This window comes from Lepus europaeus, chromosome 14, assembly GCF_033115175.1.
Source record: "Lepus europaeus isolate LE1 chromosome 14, mLepTim1.pri, whole genome shotgun sequence".
In the NCBI taxonomy this organism is placed as follows: Eukaryota; Metazoa; Chordata; class Mammalia; order Lagomorpha; family Leporidae; genus Lepus; species Lepus europaeus.
This window is the reverse complement of record NC_084840.1, coordinates 95,040,976-95,063,838: the sequence shown is the minus strand read 5'-3', so window position 1 is coordinate 95,063,838 and position 22,863 is coordinate 95,040,976. Positions and strand designations below refer to the sequence as shown.

The window sequence follows — 22,863 nt, the reverse complement described above, 5'->3', positions numbered from 1 at the left end:
GCAGAAGACAGTGGCCTGCATCTTGAATGTGTACAATTTATCCCATGAGCTGTGGCTCTGGGCACCCTGCCTGTCTCGGGCAGGCTCGCCTGGAGCCCAGGTGGGTGGATTCCTGGTTGCCCCGGGCGATCCCATGAGCCTCTGGTGTTTGGCAGGGTTGTCGCTATCCCATCAACGCGTGTGTTCCTCTCTGCTGAAAGGGGAGCGGTGCTTAGAGAGCATCGTCATTCTTGGGCTCTTTCCTCCAGAGCGGGAGTTACCTGGGGGGAATTGGGGAGCTGTTTGTTTCTGGAACTTTCAGATGAGCCCTGGGAGGGCCTCTTGTGTCAGTGAGGTCAGCAGAGCAGCACCTTTGGCACCGCGGCTGAGACCGGGGGACCCTGTGTTTCGTTTCTCAGGGTGAAAACCGCATTTCTCTGCCTTCCGTTCTTGACTGGCAAAATGTAACTCTGCCCCCAGGTACCCGAGAGCGCTGTGTCTCTGACAGTCCTTCGAGAAGGAGACGTTACCGCTCCTCATGGCAGGCACAGGACTCCCTGCTCTGATTCACTCCGCTTGTTTACAAACATAAATAATCAGGAACTCCCATTGTGGTGCAGTGAATTAAGCCACCACCTGCAACACCGCATGTCTTATGGGTGCCGGTTCAAGTCCCGGCTGCTCCACTTCCGATCCAGCTCCCTGCTCGTGCACCTGCGAAAGCAGCAGAAGATGTCCTTGGGCCCCTGCACCCAGGTGGGAGACCTGGCTAGAAATCCAGGCTCCTGGCTTCAGCCTGCCCCAGTCCCAGCCGTTGCTGTCATCTGGGGAGTGAACCAGCAGATGGAAGATTTCTCTCTCTCTCTCGCTCTCGCTCTTTCTCGCTCTCTCTGACTCTGCCTTTCAGATGAGTAAAATAAATAATTTTTAAAAAGCGTAGCCACATAACTGGAAGCAGTAGCAGCTGGTGGATGCGCAGCAGGTGGTGAGCAAGGCTGGCGCCCCGGCTCTAGTGTCGAAATACCCCACTCTCTTTGCCAACAAAGTGGGCACCCGCCCATCGGTCCGAGTTTTGCCGTTCAGATGGATGCAATCCTGGGGGGAGATTTCCTGCCGTGGGCTTCCACGTACCTACTTTGTGATCACGGACACAGAGGGGTTCACAGCGAATCGACCCTGCTTTCCCACAGGCAGAATAGAGCGAGCGTACAGCACGAGGGGTCTCCAAAAACGTGGAAAACGAGCCTCATCTTCCGGTCGCCGTTTTCCATGGACTCCTGGAGGTGGCCAGGAAAGCGTGCCGTTTTGGAGATACCTGGGCTGTTTTTGTGAAATCACCCACGGGTCTTTACACTTCAAGTGTGCTGGTGTGTCCCCTTGATTGCACGTACATTTCCAAGTCCCTCAGTCAGTTCATTTACAGTCAGCGACTTTAGCTGCATCGTCATACTAACTGCTATTTAAACGACGCGTGCGTCAGAGTCGTCCATAATATTAACATCGCTCCCTGCTTCATCCAGCAAGCCTGGGAAGTGGGATTGAAAGATATTTATTTTGGTGCAAAACCATTGGAAATCTAGGCACGGTTTCGTCATAATGCGCATTCCAGGGAACGTTCTAAGAACCCCTCCTAGAGAAATACACACGCATACATATTTTTTTCTTAATTTAGACACCTTTATCTATTCTATTTGCCTGCCTCACTAAGTCTCCAGCAGAGAGAAAGAACACAGCGGAACACGAAACCTCCAGTGTGATATTTTTACCTTTGTGTCCTGAATCCCATCTCTTTGTGTCTGGCTGTGGACATTGGAAATCTTTAGTTTTTCTTGGGAACATGGAGAGTGGATACGATCAGTAGGAAGTCAGTGATAGAAATTGATGCTTTTGACTTTGGCCGAGCCTACCACAAAGATCACAGACGTGGGGCCGGCGCTGGGGCGTAATGGGTTAAAGCCACCATTTGCAATGCTGGCATCTCATATGGGCGCTGGTTCGAGTCCTGGCTGCTCCACTTGCAATCCAGCTCCCTGTTGATGTGCCTGGGAGGGCAGCAGAAGATGGCCCAAGTGATTGGGAGACCCGGAAGTAGCTCCAGGCATATGTCTTGCTTAGCTCCGGCCTTTGCAGCCATCTGGGGAGTGAACCAGCAGATGGAAGATCTCTCTCTGTCTCTCCCTCTGTCTCTGTAACTCTGCCTTTCAAATAAATAAAATAAATCTTTGAAAAAAATAAGAGATCACAGATGTAACAGGCATCTCATACGTCTTAGCGACCAAACACACCCTAAGACCTGCAGTGGGCTTGCCTGGGGCCGTTAGAGCTGCACCAAAACACCCCCAGCTGCAAGGCAAGGCAGATCCCTGGGGTCCTAACATTGCCTATGTCTGCAGAACTCTCAACCAGAGAGCCTGTGCAATGCTAATGTTTGTCATGATTTTCCATAAAGATCTTAACAATCCCACAAAAATGTCTGGTCAGAAAAAAAATGTAATCTGAATCTTCTAAAAATATTTCTGTGACTGCTGACGCATGGGAGTCATGTCTCGTCTGACTGGCATGTCAGTCTTCAGCGCTCCTTTGGGGCTATTTTGAGGCTGGGGTGCCCGATGTTTCAGCTTTAGCTCCTGCCCCACTAGGACAAAGGGCCCGCTGAGGGCTGTCCCCTGCACTGTCCGCAGCTCCCCTCCAGTTCTGTCTGCACAGGAGCTGCCCTGGCGCAGGCCTGGGGACCTCCCCTGTGTTCACCAGTGCTCCTTGAACCTCACCTCCAGCAGTGCACACGGGGCCACCTCCCACCTGAAGACACAACGCTTCTCTTGCCTCTTTCTCTCTCCCTCGCTCTCGCTCTTGCTCTCTCTCCCCCTTTCCCTCTCGTTCTCTCTCCCCCCTTTCCTAACTGCTCTGCTGGCTGCTCCTCTACTTTCTCCTTTGTTGATTTCTTCTCATTTTCTCACGTAAATATTGGCTTCTGGGCCCAGGCGCTGTGGCATAATGGCTAAGCCTCTGCCTGCAGTGTCGGCATCCCATTTGAGTGCCAGTTTGAGTCCTGGCTGCTCCACTTCTGATCCAACTCTCTGTTATGGCCTGGGGAAGCAGTAGAAGATAGCCCAAGTCCTTGGGCCCCTGTGCCCACGTGGGAGACCTGGAAAAATCTCCCAGCTCCTGGCTTCAGATCAGCTCAGCTCAGCTCGAACCATTGGGACCATTTGGGGAGTGAACCAGAGGATGAAAGACCTGTCTCTTCCTCTCTCCCTTTCTCTCTTTCCCTCCCCCCCATGTCCCCCCCTCCTTCCCCTCTCCCTTCTGTCTGTAACTCTACCTCTCAAATAAATAAATAAAAATCTTTAAAAAACATATTGGCTTCTCCCCTGACCCCCTTGCTGTCCACACTGACACTCCAGGAGAGCTGATCGGGGCCCTGGTGCCATCAGTCAGTGGCTCTCCCAGGACGTCCCCACCTGGCCTCCTGCTGCACCCCGAGGTCCAGCCCAGTGGGCCTTCTCCTGGACATCTCAACCTTAACAGGGCCAAACACAAACTCGTAACAGACTTCCGCCTCCCCACCACAACCTGCCTCTCCCACTGTCCCTCCACTCTGGGCCTAGCACCCAGTCCTGCCTTTGTTCACCCCGGAGCCCCGCCTCTCCCATCGCCTCTCTCCTGCCATCCGCTCTCATCTCAGCTCTGCCAGGGAAATCTGCTTTTAGGGTACGCCGGGCCCTCCCTCATCTCAGGTTCCACGTCCAAGGGTGCAAGCAACCGGCAGGAGGGGGTGGATTCTGTCCACAATGAATGTCTCCCCGTCCTTACTCCCTGAACAGTGCAGTAGCACAGCCATTCACAAAGCATTCGCGTCGTGGTGGACCCTGTAGTCTGGAGGTGAATTCAACATGCAAGATGACACACGTAGGGTTCTATGCAAATACTGTGCCATTTTGTATAAGGGACTTGGGCCTCCAGGGGTCTTGGGATCCCTGGCAGGGGTGCCTGGAGCTGATCCCCTGTGGACGCAGGGGCGACCCTCACCCCCCCATCTCCTGGGTCACAGCGTTTGCTTCCTGTGGTCTGCTCAGGTCACTCGTGGCCCTGGCTAGCCAGCTCCTAGCCCGGCAGCCCTAGGGAGGGGCCTCACCTCCTCATGCTCCCTCACTGGCCTCCCAGCCCCATCGGGAGGATGAAGGCATCGAACCACTGCTGTGGAATGTCGTCTCCTTGCGTACTCGTTTTCCTCCAAACTCAGCAGCTCCGTGCGGTTCCTGCCCGTAGCAGATGCTCTCATGTCTCCAGAAAACCTGCTGTTCTCAGGCCTCGGATCTTTTGTCCCCCAAATGTCCACAAGGCTATCAGCAGGAAGTCCCACGCCTGGGGGATAAGATAGCCACCCCGCCCCGCCATCCTGGGGCTCGCCGTTCCCCACGCCCTGTTTTGTTTTTCTCCTTGGTATCTGGCACGCTCCACATGTGCCCGTCTGGACATCCATTGTCTGTTGTGTATCGGCCAAAGCCAAGTTCTCCGAGCCCGGGAGCAGGAGGCAGCGCACTGAAACCCTGGGCGCCTAAGGCGGCATCTCGCCTTGTATCACACCCATTCCGGGTATGTGAAACAGTGTAGCTGTTCGGTGAATTCCCTGACATCTCGCCTTGTATCACACTGGTTCCGGGTATGTGAAACAGTGTTGCTGCTCAGTGAATCCGCCACAGGCCTGTAGACCAGCAGTGCGGGTGCAGTGTGCTGAAGGGTTAGAAGAGCGGCCCAGTCTGCCTTGCTTCGGTGTTGGCCACGCCGTGCAGGGTGGATTATACCACACAGCGGGAAAGGGACAGAGTCCACTGTTGTCCCATTGGCTGTGCTTGTGTTTGTAAGCACAGTGTTTCTGGCCGAGCTGAGGGCTGCCCTGGGAGATGCAGCCCAGCCAGGGCACAGGTCCTGGAGGTGAGTCTGGCTCTCCCGCTCGGGCAGGTGCTTCCCTTGTCCGATGCCTGTCATCACGGGATCAACCCAACACACTGACATTGCCGATGACTCGTCCGCTCACAGAGCAGATGGGGGACCTACTGGGTGTCAGACCTACTGTGTGCGTTGCATTTAGGAAGGTTGACTGTAGGCAGTTAGAGCAGACTCCTGTCCAGGAAAGAAGTGAGAAGGAGAAAGGTGACGTAGGGTGACTGGAGGCAGATGATGGGCTGGGGGAGACCCGGCGACTGGATGGAGCAGGGACACTTTGTCGCTGACGTCCAGCCCCGCCCACCTCTCCCAGTGCCACCGCGCGGTTCCCGCCTGCCTCGGCTCCCTCCGAGTTCTGTTGTTTGTGGTGCCCCTGCGGCTGACACCAGAAGCTGCTATGAAAAGGTGGCCCTGAACCTTGAGGGAGAAGTCGGGAGGGGAAGTCACCATGCATGATGTCGCCTCAGTGCCGTGAAAGGCAAAGGGGCAACGAGAAGCCTTGGGTGTTATTAGGGCAGACTGGAAGGTCCGCTGGGTCAGCCCCAGTGCCGGCCGTTCAGGTCCTGGGCACCAGCACCCCCCGGCCAGCCCTTCCTGTAGGTCCCTGGCTGCTGTGGGGACGAGTGTCCCTGGTTGTCGATTGCACCTGGACTTCCCAAAGCAGCAGCTCCTGGGGCTCCTGCACCCTGCAGCAGAGGGCCTGGCGCTCAGTCCCAGCTCTGCTTCTGGTCCGGCCTCCTGGGAGGTGGCAGTGGCGGCTCCAGTGCTGGGCCCCTGCCACCCACCTGGGACTCCTGGATGGGGCTCCTGGCTCCTGGCTTCAGCCTGGCCCAGCCCTGGCCATTGTAGCTGTTTGCAGAATGAACCAATTCTCTTTCCCTCCCTCCCTCCCTCCTTCTCTCTCCTTCTCTCTCTCTCTCTTTGCCTTTCAACTAAAGTAGAAATAAAAAATTCAGACAGACCTCCCTCACCAGCACTTTGTAGAAGTTCCTCCCTGGCAGGCCACAAGCTAGCACATGACAGCTCAAAGCACCTAGCCCACAGCTGGGTCCCAACCCCTGCCCCCTGACCCCTTCAGGCTCACAAAGTCAGGACCCCCTGTCCTGGGCCTTTGAACAGGGGGAACTGCCCGGTGCTGCTTCTGGGTTCTCCTGCACGACAGCTCTCTTGGGAGCCCTGTCTTCAGCAGGCAGGGAGGAAGGAAGGGCGTCCCCGGTCTCTCCCGCAGCAGGGCACAGGGAGGAGGCTGCTGCGGGATCACACGCCCCCCTCCCCTCTGGCATGGGCCCGAGCACAGTGCTGGGAGTGGCAGGCCGGGCCCAGGGTGTGCGGTGGGCAGAGAGCCAGGGTAGACACTCGGATGCTGCCTGTGTGCAGACACAGCCCGGCCGGCTTTGGCTGGGTGCATCCATGGGACAGTGGCTGCCTGTCATGGGCAGAGAGGGGAACCCTGCCGAGTCCCAGGAGAGAACGCCAAAAACTGGGAAGAACCAGACCTGAAGACATAACAGAGCCAGTAGCACCTCATAGTAACAGGCAGATGCTGGGGCGTGCACTAATGTATAAAATGTGCATCCTGACTCGCCCGGCCTTGCCACCAGCATAAAACCAGGAGTAATTAAATCCTTGCGGAAGTAGAGGCCACGTGGGTGCCCCCAGGGTGACTTGAAACATAGAAGTAGGAGCTGATGTTGTGGCACAGCTGGATAACTGAAGCCTGGGACATCGGCATCCCATATCGGAGTGCTGGTGTGTGTCTTGGCTGCGCCACTTCCTGCTGATGGCCTGGGAAAGCGGAGGAAGATGGCCCAAGTCCCTGGGCCCCTGCACCTACATGGGAGACCTGGAAGAAGCTCCTGGTTCCTGGCTTCCGCCTGACCCCAGCTCTGATCATTGCAGCCATTTAGGGAGTGAGCCAGTGGATATAAAATCCCTCTGTGTCCCCCTTTTCTCTGTAAGTGACTTTCAAATAAGTAAATAAATATTAAACAACAATAACAAAAAAAAAAGAAGTGGGGGCCAGAGTTGTGGCTACTGCTGGTTTGAGTCCCTGGCCCTGCTGCTCTGCTTCTGATCAGGCTCCCTGCTGGTGCACCTGACGGGCAGCAGAGAATGGCCCACATCCCAGGGCCTCTGTCACTCTCATGCGAGACTGAATAGAGTTCTGGCTCCTGGCTTCAGCCTGGACCACTGCAGCAAACCAGCTGTCTGTGTTCCCCACTCTCCTCTGCCTTTCCAATAAATAATCTTTTTTTTATCTTTTATTTTTAAAAGTGGAACTACAGAGAGAAAAAGAGAGACAGAGAGAGAGGTCTTCCGTCCTCTGGTTCACTCCCTAATTGGCCACAACAGCTGGAGCTGAGCCGATCTGAAGCCAGGAGCCAGGAGCTTCTTCCAGCTCTCCCACGCGGGTGCAGGGGCCCAAGGACTTGGGCCATCTTCTACTGCCTTCCCAGGCTCATTTGCATGGAGCTGGATGGGAAGTGGAGCAGCTGGAACTCGAACCAGCACCCATATGGGATTCTGGCATCACAGGTGGTGTCTTAGCTCGCTACCCCCAACACCATTCCCGTTCCCCTGAAATGTTCCTCTGGGAATCTTGGGTGAACCCGAGTTTTGTTTAGCTGAGTCAAAAAGTGCATCCTGTGGAACCTTCTCGGGTGGGAGGATGAACAGGTGGTACGTGTTTGAGCAAAATAATTTTTCCCACTAGTAGAGAAACAAAAGCAATTCTGGCCTGGCGCCACGGCTCACTAGGCTAATCCTCCGCCTGTGGCACCGACACCCCCGGTTCTAGTCCCAGTTGGGGCGCCGGTTCTGTCTTGGTTGCCCCTCTTCCAGTCCAGCTCTCTGCTGTGGCCCAGGAGTGCAGTGGAGGATGGCCCAAGTGCTTGGGCCCTGCACCCACATGGGAGACCAGAAGAAGCACCTGGCTCCTGGCTTCGGATCAGCGCAGTGTGCCAGCCATGGCGGCCATTTGGGGGGTGAACCAATGGAAGCAAGACCTTTCTGTCTCTCTTTCTCTCTCTCACTATCTAACTCTGCCTGTCAAAAAGAAATAGAAAAAAAAAAAAAAAAAAAAGCAATTCTGAACAGTCAAATTCTCCACACTCTGTATTGGTGTCTTTTAAATCTACACGTGAGTTATGTGAAAAGTAGCATTTCATACAGAAAACTTCCCCAAAGATGTATTCAGCCGTCTGTAATAATTGCTGCTTATTACTGCACGGAAGACGGATAGCGTAGTAGAGATGAGAAATTCCGCATGAACCCAGCTGGCCTGTCACTGCTGTCCATCATCGTGGTGCCTACCTCGGTGTGATTGAAGCGAATCTCGCCAGGCTGACGGGTGCACTCTGTCTTTAAATCATAGCTACGGTCTTCCCGATGTTGGCCAAACACACGGCAGAAATGCTATCAAAGTTGCGTTTTTCGTATCCCCGATGGACCGATTCGTTTCCTTTTCTGGGGCTGTGCTTATGACAAAGTGTGACACTTTTGTTCTTATCTTTAAGAAAAAAAAATCATCTCTCTGGGCCGTTGCTTGTTGCTTTGTGTTGCAGAATCTCTGCAACCCACTGTTCGTCCCAGGTCAAGGAGAATGTCCAAATTCTCACAACCCCTTGCGCGTTTGAGCTGCTGGCTTAGATTTGGGAGCTCTGTGGCAGGGATATTAATTAAGACAGGATTATTTTGTCATTTTTTTTCTCCTTTAAAACAATGATTTTGCTCTAAGTTGTTTGAATGGAAAATAAAATAGGCAACATGGTAGTGCAGCTGGTTAAACCGCCACTTGGGGTTCTGGCATCCCATATCAGGGCACCAGTTCAAGTCTCGGCTGCTCCACGCTTCCGATCCTGCTCCCTGCTAATGCGCCTGGGGAGGCAGCAGAAGATGGCCCAAGGACCTGGGCTGGGCCCCTGCCGTCCTTGTGGGAGACCGGGATGGAGTTCCAGGCCCCTAATTTCAGCCTGGACCAGCCCTGGCTGTTGGGGCCATTTGGGGAGAGACCCAGTAGATGAAGATCTCTCTCTATCACTTTGCCTTTCAAATAAATAAATTAATTAAATTTGTTTAATAAATAGACAACATGATAGAATAGCCAGTACTGAAATTAAACAGGATTAGAGCCTGTTTAACATCCGAGACGCTGTAGAGGCCACAGTTAGCGTCAGCAGCTGCCTGGGGTGCACACGTGACTTTGTGCCTCGTATTCTGTGACATGGGAATGATCTTAGAGAAGATGAAGTGACATCATATCTAGAGGGAGTTTAGATCAGTTCCTGGCATCTGCAAGTGCTTATGTAAGTTTTCGTCAAAATTTTTTTTAAAGATTTATTTTTTATTTGAAAGGTAGAGTTACTGAGAGGCAAAGGCAGAAAGAGAGGGAGAGAGAGGTCTTCTGTCCACTGGTTCACTCCCCAGATGGCCACAATGGCCAGAGCTGCACCAATCTGAAGCCAGGAGCCAGGAGTTTCTTCATGGTCTCCCACGTGGGTGCAGGAGCCCAAGGACTTGGGCCATCTTTTACTGCTTTCCCAGGCCATAGCAGAGAGCTGGATTGGAAGTGGAGCAGCTGGACTCGAACCGGTGCCCATACGGGATGCCAGCACAGCAGGCGGTGGCTTTACCCACTACGCCACAGTGCTGGCCCCAGCTTCCTTCACATTTTGTCAAAAAGAAAGACATGTGTCCGTCATGGCTTCAACCCTCCGAGCTCATAAGGAAGTGGAATGCAAAACCCGGGTCCTCTCTCCTCCCTCCTGACCCGGAGCTAACCACACACCTGAGCTGGAGGGTGGGGCTGCCGTGCAGATGTGGGCGCTTCTGCCATGGTTGGGGCATTGGTGTCGGCACTGGGACGGTGAGCGCTGCGGTCTGTGCTTTGGAAAACCTCACTTAGCTGGGATCACACCACATGGGTCCTTGGTGGGCCTTCCTCTTGTAAGGCAGAGTTACAGATAGAGAGGGAGACACAGGGAGGGAGGGGGGAGAGGGTAGAGGGAGGGTGGGAGAGGGAGAGAGAAGGAGGGCCCGCACTGTGGCGTAGTGGGTTCTAAATGGCCCTAAATGGCCACAAATATCATCCGGGTCTCCTACGTGGGTACAGGGGCCCAAGCACTTGGACCGTCTTCCTCTTCTTTCCCAGGCACGTTAGCAGGGAGCTGGATCAGAAGCAGAGCAGCTGGGACTTGAACCAGCGCTGCGGTATGGGATGCCGGCACGACACACAGTGGCTGCTAGCCTGCTGCACCATCGCACCACTCCCCCCTGCAGAACTTACGTCATAGTTTCTGAAAACATTAGGAATGTGTGTTGGGTTTTTCTGGACATTGGACTCTTAACTTTGGTTTATAGTTGTTCTACTTACTTACACCTCAGATCTCGCGAGGTCTTGAGTCTGTAATCTTAAACCACCCTTACGTTCCTGAGATAAACTTTCCAGTCTTAACGTATTTCCTCATGCATTGCTATGTTGATTTTGCTAATATTTTATTTAGGGGTTTGCATCGAAATTTCAAATCCTTTCTTGTACTATGGACTATCCAGGTTCAAAGTAACCTTATAAAATGCATTGATATTGCAGGGTTTTTGTTTTTTGTTTGTTTGTGTTTTTTTTTTTTTTTTTGACAGGCAGAGTGGACAGTGAGAGAGACAGAGAGAAAGGTCTTCCTTTGCCATTGGTTCACCCTCCAATGGCCACTGCGGCTGGCACACTGCACTGATCTGAAGGCAGGAGCCAGGTGCTTATCCTGGCCTCCCATGCGGCTGCAGGGCCCAAGGACCTGGGCCATCCTCCACTGCCTTCCTGGGCCATAGCAGAGAGCTGGCCAGGAAGAGGGGCAACCGGGACAGAATCCGGCGCCCTGACCAGGACTAGAACCCAGTGTGCCAGCACTGCAAGGCGGAGGATTAGCCTATTGAGCCGAATGGAGAGTTCTCTTTACATGCAAAAGATAAGCAGGTTATATTTATTGCATACCTATAATCATGATAGCGTTTCTGACATCATTTTCTTATAATATTTTCTTTGCTTTAGCACCCTTGAGATTAAAAGGCTGGGCAAGTCTATCATATGTAACTTCCTCCACATTTATTTTCTTTGAGCACGATTTTCACGCAGCTGGCCAGAGAGCAGTGAGTGTCCAGGGTGGGTCCTAGATGGTGGCCCGGCTTAGACTAGCCATTGCCTGGCTTTCCTCTGGGCGCCGTGCCGTCTCCGCTGGAGATGGGGCACCGGCTCCGCACAGCCCCCGGCTGTGGCTCCCAGACGCCCGGTGGGGGGTGTGGCGCTGGAGGGTACGCCGCTGCTCGGGGGACATCCTCACATCCAGCTTCCTGCCAGTCCGCCTGCTGTGTGCGCCTAGCAGGGCAGCAGTGGGAGCTCCAGGTCGCATCCTGACTTTGCTTGGGGACGATAACGGACAGTGTAGAAGACGCCTCTACACATTCTGGACCGAATTCTCGGCTTCAGAAGCTGCACAGGCCCAGCGGTGCAGGTGCCCAGTCAGGGTCCTGGTCGCCTCCTTCTCAGACCTGGGGTTAGGGGTTCCTTCCAGGAGCCACCCCTGTACCAGGTGGGGACCTTGCTTCTGAGCTGCCCCGTGTGCCTTCAGCCACAGGGACCGTCCAGACGCGAGAGGATGGCCGTGGGAGGCTTGTCCCACAAGGGAGGCCGGAACAGGCAGAGGGGAAAGCAACTAGATCTGACACCAACAGCCTCTTCTGATCAAGGAAGCAGCCGCGCAGGACGCCAGTCCAGAGTGTACCCAAACGGGCGAGGCACGTGGGCTGCTCACGGCACGTCCAGGGCGCTCCCGTGGCCCAGCGCACGTCCAGGGCACTCCCGTGGCCCGGCTGGACCCCTGCCTCCAGCGTTCCTGTTGGATGACTAAGCGTTCATTCATTCATTTAGCAAATATTTATTGATCCTACTACGGAACAGGTGCCGTGCCAGAAGCTAAGACACAGCAGTCAACAACAGCAAAGCAGTGTTTACATTTATGTGTGTTTGCTTTATTTGAAAAAAAAAAAAAAGACACAGAGATCTTCCAGCTGCTGGTTACTCTCCCCAAGTGCCCACAACAGCAGGGCCAGGCCAGGCCAAAGCTGGGAGCTGGGAACTCCATCCAGGTCTCCCATGTGGGTGGCAGGGGCCCAAGGACTTGGCCATCACCTGCTGGCTCCCAGGGTCTGCATTAGCAGGGAGCTGGATTGGAAGCAGACAGGGACTCAAACCCAGAGACTGTGATATGGGATGCAGGGTCCCCAGCGCCGTCTTAATTACTGTACCAGATGTTTGCCCTACAAATAACAGCTAAAGAAAAAAAAAAACCTGATGTCACGAAGGTTACATTTTATGCAGAGAAGGCGATGCTAACGTCTGTCAGCGGGCAGTGGGGAGGCCCCTGGAGGAAGCCGAGCTTGGGGCAAGGCTGGGCCGTGGTTCGGAAGGGTCTGGGCCTGGTTGGGAAGTGTCTCCCCCGGGTTTCCGGGGGCACTGCTCCACTGTCTTCCAGATCCCGGGGTGGCTGTTAAGGAGGTCTCTGCCTCCCTGACCCTGCTCCGTCCTGTTTTGATTTCTCCGACCCCGGGACCTTCCAGGGCTCTCTCTGTGACCCCCATCAGCAGCGGCTCAGTGACAAACCCGGGTGTGCTGGGGCCTCTTCGTGAACCTGAGCAGGGCCCCCTCCCCCTGGTGAACCTGCTGGGTCTGCCACCTCCTGTTCTTCAGTTTGGGGGCAGGAGAGAAAATTCTAGTATTTTCTGGAAGCTACTTTTCCGATTCTTCCAGTCTGTCTCCGCAAAGCCTCTACCCTAGGAGTCTGGAAGCCCTGATGTTGTCCTCTAGCTGTTTTTTCTTTCTGCTGGTCTCCCTTTGCCCATCCCCATGTCTTCCTCTCCCCACTGGTTTTTCCTCCCTGGCTGGGTTTTTGACTTCTGCCATCACAGTTCTCAGAGCTCACGCTGGGTCCTCGTTTGTCCCCATTTCCCTGGTCTGAGTTTCTGTCCCTACTGCCTTGTGCTCCCTGCTTCTCCCAGCCCTCTCTCCCATGTCAGGGGCTGCTAGAGAATGTCCACTTTGCCTTGGGAATCCGGGCACAAGAAAACCTCGATCCCACTCACGGCAAGCTTAGGCCAGGTGGCGTCACCCTGGGCTTACCAGGCAGGACCTGACCGTGGCCCTCAGACTGGTGTCGGTCTCTCGCTGGGGCCAGTCAGCTTCCTGGCGGGGTCCTCCAGTTTCCCGACTGAGGGTACCCCGTGTTTTCACCCCCAGCCCCCTGCCTGGTTGTCCAGCCACTCTGCTTTGAGATCCTCCACTCTGTACTAGGGATCAGCGGGCAGCGGCTTGGTGAGTGGGGTAGGGAAGGAGAGGCAGATACCTCACATCGCTGCCCAGAAAGCAACTGGCTCAGCTCCTCGCTTCCAGCCCCTCCTGCGTCCCACCCCAGGAGGACCTGCCGGGGCCCATGCCGTGGCGCGGCGGGTTAAGCTGCCGCCTGCAACACGGGCATCTCATGTGAGTACCAGTTCGAGTCCTGGCTGATCCACTTCTGATCCAGTTCCTTGCTAATGGGAAAACAGCAGAAGATGGCCCAAGTCCTTGGGCCCCTGCACCCACATGGGAGACCCGGAAGACCTGGCTCCTGGCTTCGGATCAGCGCGACTCTGGCCTTTGTGGTCATTTGGGGAGTGAACCAACAGATGGAACACCACTCTCTCTCTCTCTCTTTCTCTCTCTGCCTCTCTGTAACCCTGCCTTTTAAATAAATGAATATATCTTTTAAAAAATAAATAAAAGCAGCAGCAGGACGTGGCTGTCCCGGCCCTGCGTGTTGTGTGTGAGTTCTTCCTGGGAGACGCAGGTGTCAGCTTTGCTGCCTCCCCTCGTCTGCTCGCTCTCTCCCTTCTTTCGTTCATCCCTTCTTGCCATCCTCATGGGATTTCTGGAAGACGTGGAGAGAAATTTGCTGCGTGAACTTCCAGTATTCAACCAGAAGTCTTGTGCTGTTCTCTTTCCAGCCTCTCCCTTCAGGGCGCTCGCTCTCTCTCTCTCTCTCTCTCTCACACACACAGACACACACATGCACACACGCACACACACTACGACTCGGATACAGTGTCAGAGTATTGGATGCCTGCTTTCAGCTGTGTGTTTCTGAATAAGAGATGTCCCTAAGCAGAGACGTAGAACACCCCTACATTCAAGGGCGGGCATTTGGCCTCGCAGGGGAGACCCCGGTGGAGCCGCCGTGTCCCTTACAAAAGTACCAGGACTGGATTCCCAGCTGCGGCTCCGGACCCCAGCTTCCCGCGCAGGCAGGCCCTGGGGGGACCACGGCGATGGCTCATGTCCCTGGGTTCCTGCCTGCACCCACATGGGAGACCTGGGTGGAGTCCCTGGCTCTCGGCGTTGGCCAGGCTGAGCCCTGACCATTGCTGGCATGTAGAGAGTGGAACAGTGGGCAGGAGCGCTCTGCCTCGTGAATGAAACCGACTCCATCACCTGTTTGCTGATTCTGCGGTTCAGGCATCTTGTTCTCCATAGCATCAGCGGGGGTTGCTTGTCTGAGCTGGGGCGTCCACTCCCACGTGGTCAGCAGTGGTTCTGGCTGTCGCTTGAGCGCTTAGCTGGAGCAATCATTCAGGGTTAGGTTCTTCCCCGGGTGCTGTTCCCGCATGGCTAGGGGGGGCTCCTGGGCAGCTGGGTCCTGGAGGGCGTCCCAGAACCAGCCCGAGGGTGCACGCACGCCTCTGCCTTCCTTCTGTGTCACACCTGCTGCCATCTTGTTGGCCAACGCCAGTCACACAGCCCAGCCCAGTGCCAGTGCTGAGGAGGCCACGCTCTGCAGAACCAGGATCCCAGGGGGTGTGGCTTCCTGGGGACCCCAGACTCTCTGCTCCCCTAGAGCCCCGAGATCCTGGGCTGGGGTTTCTCTCTCTCTACCTGACTTGTTCTGTTTCATTCTGAAACTAGGGGTGCCAGGCTCTCCTTGGAGCTAGTTTACTATGGTATCAGCATACAGCAAACATGCCTTCTATTTAAGATTTCTTTATTTATTTGAAAGGTAGAGTTACAGAGAGAGGGAGAGACAGAGAGAGAGAGAGAGGTCTTCCATCTGCTGGCTCATCCCCCAGATGGCCACAATGGACAGGGCTGGGCCAGGCAGAATCCAGGAGCCAGGAGCTTCTTCCAGGTCTCCCACATGGGTGCAGGGACCTGAGCACTCTAGCCATCTTCTGCTGCTTTTCCCAGGCTATGAGCAGGGAGCTGGATTGGAAGTGGAGCAGCCGGGACTTGAACCCATATGGGGGTGTCGACATTGTAGGTGGCAGGATTACCGGCTGTGCCACAGCACTGGCCCCAAATATGCCTTCTAACCACAGAAATACGGAGCATTTCCACTTCCGGTGTTTCTAAGTGGAGTGCGAAGACGAAAGCTGGGCCACTTACGCCTCGCTGTAGGGATTGTGTTCTGAGTTCATGTAAGGCGTGGAGAAAGGTCTCTCTACAGGGTCAGGTTCCTAAATATCCCTTCCAAGGGGAGGGAGGAATGTCGATGGCTTTAGGCTGTGGGAGAGAGGGTAACATTGTGCCCTTTTTTTATGGTTGTTAAAATAGTTGAAAATTAGTTTCTCTAGCACCCGCCTGGATGGCAAAGAATACAGGAAGGTCCTTAGGAGGTTAGCAGAGAGTGCATTCCTTGGACATTCCAAAGGCAATTCTGCTTTTACAATTTATTTATTTAAAAGAGCATCAGAGAGGGAGGAGAGAGAGAGAGATCTTCCATCCGCTGGTCCACTCCCCGGGTGGCCACGACAACAGGCATTGGGCCAGGCTGAAGTGAGGACACTGGAACTCCATCCTGGTCTCTGACGTGGGTGGCAGGTGCCCACGCACTCAGGCCACCTTCCGCTGCCTCCCCAGAGTGTGTGCATTATCAGGCAGCTGGATGGGAAGTGGAGTAGCTGGGTCCGACCCTGCACTGTGATACGCGGTACAGGCAGTACACGTGGCAGCCTACCCCGCCGGGCCACGAAGCCAGCTTGCTGTTACGGGTGACGCAGGCTTGCCCTGGGCATTTCTTGGGTGCTTTGGCATAGATATGGCTTTGCTTAGGGTTTGTGTCCTGTGTGTTCCACTTCTGGGTTTTTGTTTCCTGTTGTTTGGTTTTGATTCTTCAACTGAGACAACAGAGGAGATGATTGTACACAGGTTACACTCATCACAACTGACAGCAGAAATACTCCACAGTGTCCCAGCCCCGGGGCAAAGAAGCAGCGGGGATGGATCGGGTCCACACACCTGAGAGCAAGATGGGTCTCCCGGAGTGGTCTCAGCCACTGGATGGTGTGATGTTCAAGCCCCATTGAGAAATAACTTCCGGAGGTAGCATGTGGTCCAGTAACATTCTTTTTTAAAAAAAGACTTACTGGGGCCGGCGCTGTGGCGTAGTAGGTAAAACTGCTGCCTGCAGCGCCAGCATCCCATGTGGGTGCCGGTTCGAGTCCCAGCTGCTCCACTTCCCATCTAGCTCTCTGCTGTGGCCTGGGAAAGCAGTAGAAGATGGTCCAAGTCTTTGAGCCCCTGCACTTAGAAAAAATATTTATTTATGTATGTATTTGAAAGACCGAGTGACAAAAAGAAAGAGGGAGAGAGAGAGAGAGATCTTCTATCCGCTGGTTCACTCCCCCAAATCCACAATGGCTGGTGCTGGGCCAGGCCAAAGCCAGGAGACCAGAACTCCATCCTGGTGTCCCACATGGGTACCGGAGCCCAAGCACTTGGGCCATCTTCCACTGCTTTCCCAGGCTACTAGCAGGGATCTGGATCGGAAGTGGAGCAGCCGGGACTTGAACCAGCGCTGCTACGGGATGCTGGCGTCACAGACTGCAGCTTAACCCACTGTACCACAATGCAGGCCTGAGTCCACTAACCTGGCCCAGTGTCCCTGGCCTCCAGGGTCCCTTGTTTCTGCTCCATGGGCCCCTGCGGGTGCTCAAGGCAGCAGCTCTCTAACAGGACGGCACGTGGTCCGGAGCTCGGGGACTGATCACCACGTTCCTTTCGCACACAGGGGTTCTCTATGTGCAGTACGGCGATGAAACCAAGCAGCTCAGGATGCCGAACGAAATCACGAGTACAGACACGATCCGTGCTCTCTTTGTAAGTGCCTTCCCGCAGCAGCTCACCATGAAGATGCTGGAGTCGCCGAGCGTGGCCATTTACATCAAAGACGAAAGCAGGAACGTCTACTACGAGTTGAACGACGTAAGGTAGGCAGCCGCCTCACGTCTCTGTCCTTGGGGTGCAGGCCGAGGTGTCCGGGGGTTTCTTACCGGTTTGCACGCACGCAGACACACAGTCTTGCCCGCTAAGTGCCCATGATGGTGCCGGTTTTCCCTGCTGCCCCGTGAGGAGACACAGCAGCCATTCTCCTGAGCAGGGTTTGCGTGTGTGTGTTCGCGTCTGGCTTCTCCAAGGGGTTGCGTATGATGACCTGGGTGGGCTGCACCCTTGTCGATCCTGGGGCGTTGCCTCTGGAGGTCACGTTGGATAAGATCTGGTCCAACCTTGGATCTGAAAATTGGGCAAACAGAGGCCCGGAAAAGCAGGAGAGAGATCGGCCAAGGTCACTGAGTTGAGGGCCGTGCTCAGGACGGAACGGCCGCTCCGGGGCTCCTTCTGGACATAGACAGAGCCTGTAGTGTGTGGGTCACGATCCTGCCAGGTCGCTGTTCCCCCCTAACAGGTACAAATGAAGCAGTGGACTCTGTATTGCCCTCAGAACAGCGGTTGAAAAGCCATCTCTCTTTCCATTTGTCCTTCCCACTCCCCGGGACCCCCAGTGGGCTCCATGGACTCTTGGCTACAGCGAGTGGCTTGGGGCCAGTGGCATCCATGCTGGCTGTGGTAGAGCCATGCCTGGCAGAAGGGACCCGTCTGCCCCGCCCCACCGAGCAGCTCACAAAACGGGGCTCAACTCCACACAAGCATGCACTTGCTGGGAGAGCCGCTAAGTATTTCAGAACTCAAAGATGATCCGGTGACTCATACAGCCCTCTCCTTTTATGGAACAGAAACTGGGCTGTGTGCAAGTTCAGCCTGTGCAGAACCCAGCCCAGCCCCAGACCTGGCCGTCCACCCTCTGGGGCACAAGCTTTAGGAATAGCCCCTCACCCGGTCACAGGGGCAAGGCTTGGGGCTTCCATCATGGCATGAATGGATAGCGCCTCTTACCCATATGCCCCTGGTGCTTAATAAACGGAAGCCGATATATTTCTCGCAGCCATCACGGATGACATAGCGCAGGCGTGTGCCAAGTCGCATGAGTTATTTGGGCTTTCAGAGCAGATGTGCACCCTAAGGTACTGGGGCTACACCTGCTTCAGTCTCTTCCTGCTGAAATATTCATAGGTATCAGAAAATTCATGTTTGTTTTTGAGCTGAATTATTAATCAGGCTGCCACCAATTTTTTTTAATTTTTATTTATTTATTTTGGGGAACTTACAAACCGTACACTTCAACATGAAATAATAGTGCAACGCGGGCTCACAAGCATGGAATCCCTTGTCGTGTTTTTGTACGTGGCCTTGCGGGTCCGCACCGTTCATCTTCCATGCCTGCGTTTGCCGTGGGAGGGGTTGAGGGCCTCCGTAAGTCAGTGAGCAGGAAACCAGGCCAGAGAGCAGGTGATGAACTTGAACTCCTGCCTCTCGGCCCCTGCAGGAGCATTCACACCACAGTGGCTCAGGACATTTTAGAGCTGTGCCCCAGCCTCAACGTGTGGCTCCTTTGACATTCTCTGGGCACGCTGAGCACAGAGAGAAATGCCAGAGCAGGAGAGAGCGCGCGGTGTTTCTTCACAGAGACCCTGTTGATAAAAACAGACAGAGGCTGGCTGGAGGCACGGGGCTCTCCCCGTCAGCACCAGCAGATCCCAGTTAACTCATTTGCTTTTGGGAACATGCCCGCGGTTCTTGGTCCTTCCGCTCGGTCCTCATCGCCTGATGTTCTCCAGCTTCGCTTGTGATACTGAAAGGGAAAAGCCGCCGACGGATCGGTGGTGCTGCTATGCAGTCGCAGCAGGTCCTTCCCAAGGTTTTGTTTGATTTTTTTTTTTTTTTTTTTTGCTTTTATGCCTAAAATGCCTCAATTACATTGTATGTGGAAGGTGGAAGAGATCCTCCCCACCAGCGCTGGGCGAGACAAAGCACGGTGCAGGCTTCAGCCGAAGACGTGGGCTTTAACCCCCTGAGCCCAGAGCCAGGTTGGGTTGTACTGCTTCTGCATCTGTGCAGAGCCCCTTGGCTAATTAACATCTGCCTATGGGCTGTGTCGGCCTGTTTGCCTCAAAGACGCCCTCCAGGGAACTGGGGTGGGAGCCCCAGGTTGTACGGGGGGCCACGCACAGTGAGTGCAAGCCCGGGCCCCTGCTGGTAGCTCACCCCGACACACACCTGTCTGCATTTATCATATACCACCCTCGTGTACTCTGCGGTGAGTCTTTTCACCGGCTTCTCGCCGTCCCTCGAGACCGCAGGGTGAGGTTCTCCCGTCTCTCTAGCGGCTCCCACATCCCTGCCTCCGTGCCTCCCCCGCCTGGCTGTTAACCCAGCCCCTCTGGGACACGGGCTGTGCGCACTGCTCCCCTGGAGCTCCTTGAAATCGGGAGCAGCCTTGCAAGCTTGGACTCGTCCTTGCTTCAAAGCCGTGACTGGCGGGGATTTCAAGGCGAGAAACAAGACCAGCCCAGGAATCCTCCGCTTCGCTTACAACAAAAACACCGCCCAGGAATCCTGGCAGGGGCCGCCAGCGCCTGAAACTTTAGCTGCACCTGGGGGAAAGGAATTCGTCGTCCTGCCCACGGCTCCCGGGCAGGCGCTTGGACGGAGTCACAGGGCAGACGGGGCTGGACGGACCCTGGAAGGCGGATCGTGGAGGGAGAGGGACTTTGTAGCTGCCGCGTGTGCTAACTGCAAGGTAGGCTGAGCAAATGCCGGACTCCTGCCTCGGCGTGCAGGGCAGAAGGAGAGCATGTAGCTCCTGCTGTTCATGTCCAGGCACTCAGCCTGTATGTAGAAAGCTATTTTTAAAAAACTCGCCATGGAAGGCAAACCAGGGGGCTTTGTAAAGGGATCGGTTTGCATCTCAGAGAAGTTTTTTTGGTCTGGACTGCAGGTACATTTTCTTCCCCTTGCTGGAAGTCTTGGAAGACCCAGAGAAGGGGGTATTTGTGTGTGTGCGCACGCGTTCGTTAGATAGGCAGCAGACCAGGTGTTAGGGCAAAGGAAACAAGGAAGTGCTTAAATATTAACTGAATTGTCGGCCTCAGAGCCCTGCTGTGTTTGTAAAGCCTGAGTTTCCCATGCTCGGGATCCGGGAAGCAGCAGCGGGTGGCGGGGATGGAGGACGGATGCCTTCCAAGGACTGGCCGGGAAGCCCAGCGCTGGCTGCCGCATGGGGGCGGGCAGAGGCCATGGCCGCCATAGTGATTGACGTTTTTGATTCCAGGAATATCCAGGACAGATCGCTCCTCAAGGTGTACAACAAGGACCCTGCACACGTGTTTAATCACACTCCGAAAACCATGAATGGCGACGCGAGGGTGAGTGTTGGCGCCGGGGTTCCAGCGTCGCGGGCTGCGTGTGTTGCGTGGTGCCTGCTGGCTAGTGCTCCTGCTGCCCTGGGGACACTGGGGACAGCCCTCCTCGGGCCCCAGCCCCCACCCCTCCTCCTGACTCTTTGATGGTTCTTTTTTCCCTCTTGGTGGAGAACTAAGATGTCCCGGTTGTTGGCAGGAAAAGGGGTAGAAACAGGGCTGGACACAGCTGAGTCGGCCTCTGAGCTTGGAGTTGAGTGGCGCCTCGGCTCCCGGGAGGGTCTGAAAACCTTCACCCAAAACGATAATACGAGGGAGGCTCAAGACGATCGTGGAAGCTGGCGGGCAGGGGCAGAGGCGGGGGCGGGCGTTTAGCCCGAGGAGTGGAAATCCTGGATGAGATGCATCACACACGCAGTGCCTGCATTCATTCGTGGCTCTGGCTTCCTGCTGCTAAGGATGCTGGGAGGCCGTGGTGAGGGCGCGAGTGCCGGGTTCCCTGGGTTCCCAGCTCCTGGCTTCTGCCCCATCCGTTTCCAGCCATTGCAGCCGTTTGGGGGGTAAACCGGCGCAAGAGGGCTCTCCCGCTCGCTCACCCTCTCTCTCTCGTATACACAAATAGGCAGATAGAAAAGTTTGTTTTGGTGCAAAAGCCATTGAAATCCATGCACAGTTGTTTTCTAGTACACATTCTTCAGAAGCTTTTCAAAGACCCCCTCCTACGTGAGCTTATTTATAAGATCTCCTTTTTTTTGTTCAATTAAAATAAAACTAACATAGAAGCAAAACCATACAGTTGCTGGGAAAGCTATTAATTCCTTACCTCATTCAGGATTGTTGGCTCTTGTACGATATATAAATGTGATCAATTCTCTGCACCACAAATCTCACATGATTTAGCAGCTAAAATTCTCTCTAGTGTTTTTTTTTAATAAACACATTTCCATTGTATAGATTTTTACATTTTTTACTTGAAAGGCAGAGTGACACAGAGAAAATGAGAGAGAGAGAGAGAGAGAGAGAGAGAGAAAGAGAGAGAGAGATCTTCCACCCTCTGATTCACTCCTCAAATGCCCTCAGCAGCCAGGGCGGGGCCAGGTCAAAGCCAGGAGCCAGGACCTCCATCTGGGTCTCCCAGGTTGGTGACAAGGACCCAAGTCCTTGAGCCATCACCTGCTGCTTGCCCGGGTATGCATTAGCAGGAAGCTGGATTGGAAGCAGAGTTGGGACTCAAACCCAAGTACTACAGTATGAGATGTGGGCATCCCAAGTGGCAGCTTCACCCACTGTGCCATGATGCCTGCTTCTCTCTCTAGACATAGTTCCTCTCGGGAGATTAGCCGAGCATCGAAGGCACGCTGGGAGGTGTTGAAGGAGAAAGAACGGGCAGACTACAACTCCCCATTGGCACACGTTAAGGTCAGGTTTCTGCAGGTGCACCAACAGCACGCACCTGTGGGTTTGGGAGGTGCTGCATCACTCGGCGTGGCTTTCCCTACCACGCGGGATGCTGGCTCACCCGGGCCGGGGGAGGAATACCAGCGAGGTGGTTTTATTGCCAAAGGAGATCAGGCACCGTCTGCGCCCTGGAGTTGCTTGGTCCCTGCGGGGCTGCCTCTGCCTCCCGCCCACGTGGGTGACTCATGGATTCCTGTCACGTCTGTTTTGCATTAGAATGTGTGTAGCAGGGACACACAGGCAGACAGCTTTGGTGTCACCGATCTAGGGTCTCACTGGTCTGGAGCTGCCGGCAGGGCTGTGTTCTTTCCTGAAGGTTCTACAGAGAACACGTTGCCTCCCCACCCCTCCGGTTCCTAGAAGTTGCCTGCGTGGCTTGGTCCTCAGTTCCTTCCCAGCAAGACGGCATCCCCTGGCCCTGCTGTGAACTGTGGCATCTCTAGCCCTGTCTCTTCTACCTTTGCGAGCGTAGTGGTGACACTGGGCTCGCCCCGTACTGAAACCCATGGGAGTGCTGAGCTGTGGCTGTTGAGTTCCGGTCACGTGGGCCTGCTGTCCCTTAAGAGGGGCCATCAGTGCTCGCCATCCGGCCAGCAGACAGACTTCCGGGTCTGTGATGACGGCTGAGGACGGAGGCGTAGAAAGCAGCTCCAGAACCAGGCCTGCAGTTAGATGCACCCCCACCCCCCACTCACGGATTCCAGCCTCATCTTTGGGCGCTGGACGCTGGGATTCTTTCTCCTCTCCCGCTTGGTCGGGCTGCCTTGTGGTGTCCAGAGCTGCCTGCAGCCCAGCGGAGCAGGGCAAGGCTCAGTCGTCCTAGACTACACCAGGCTGCGTGGTGGAGCCAGGGGAGCGCCTCCCCTGTGT

At 54.9% G+C, this 22,863-nt stretch overlaps 1 protein-coding gene across 9 annotated transcripts in view; it reads left to right on the top strand.

The window, feature by feature from the left end:
• Positions 1-22,863, top strand: part of KIAA1217 (KIAA1217 ortholog) — a 240,016-nt gene that overhangs the window by 131,203 nt on the left and 85,950 nt on the right. For all 9 annotated transcript variants that reach the window (XM_062211186.1, XM_062211184.1, XM_062211182.1 and 6 more), the window contains exons 3-4: positions 17,010-17,208; positions 20,448-20,541. In XM_062211186.1, the coding sequence (XP_062067170.1) occupies positions 17,010-17,208; positions 20,448-20,541 (293 nt within the window). The remainder of the gene's footprint in view (positions 1-17,009; positions 17,209-20,447; positions 20,542-22,863) is intronic.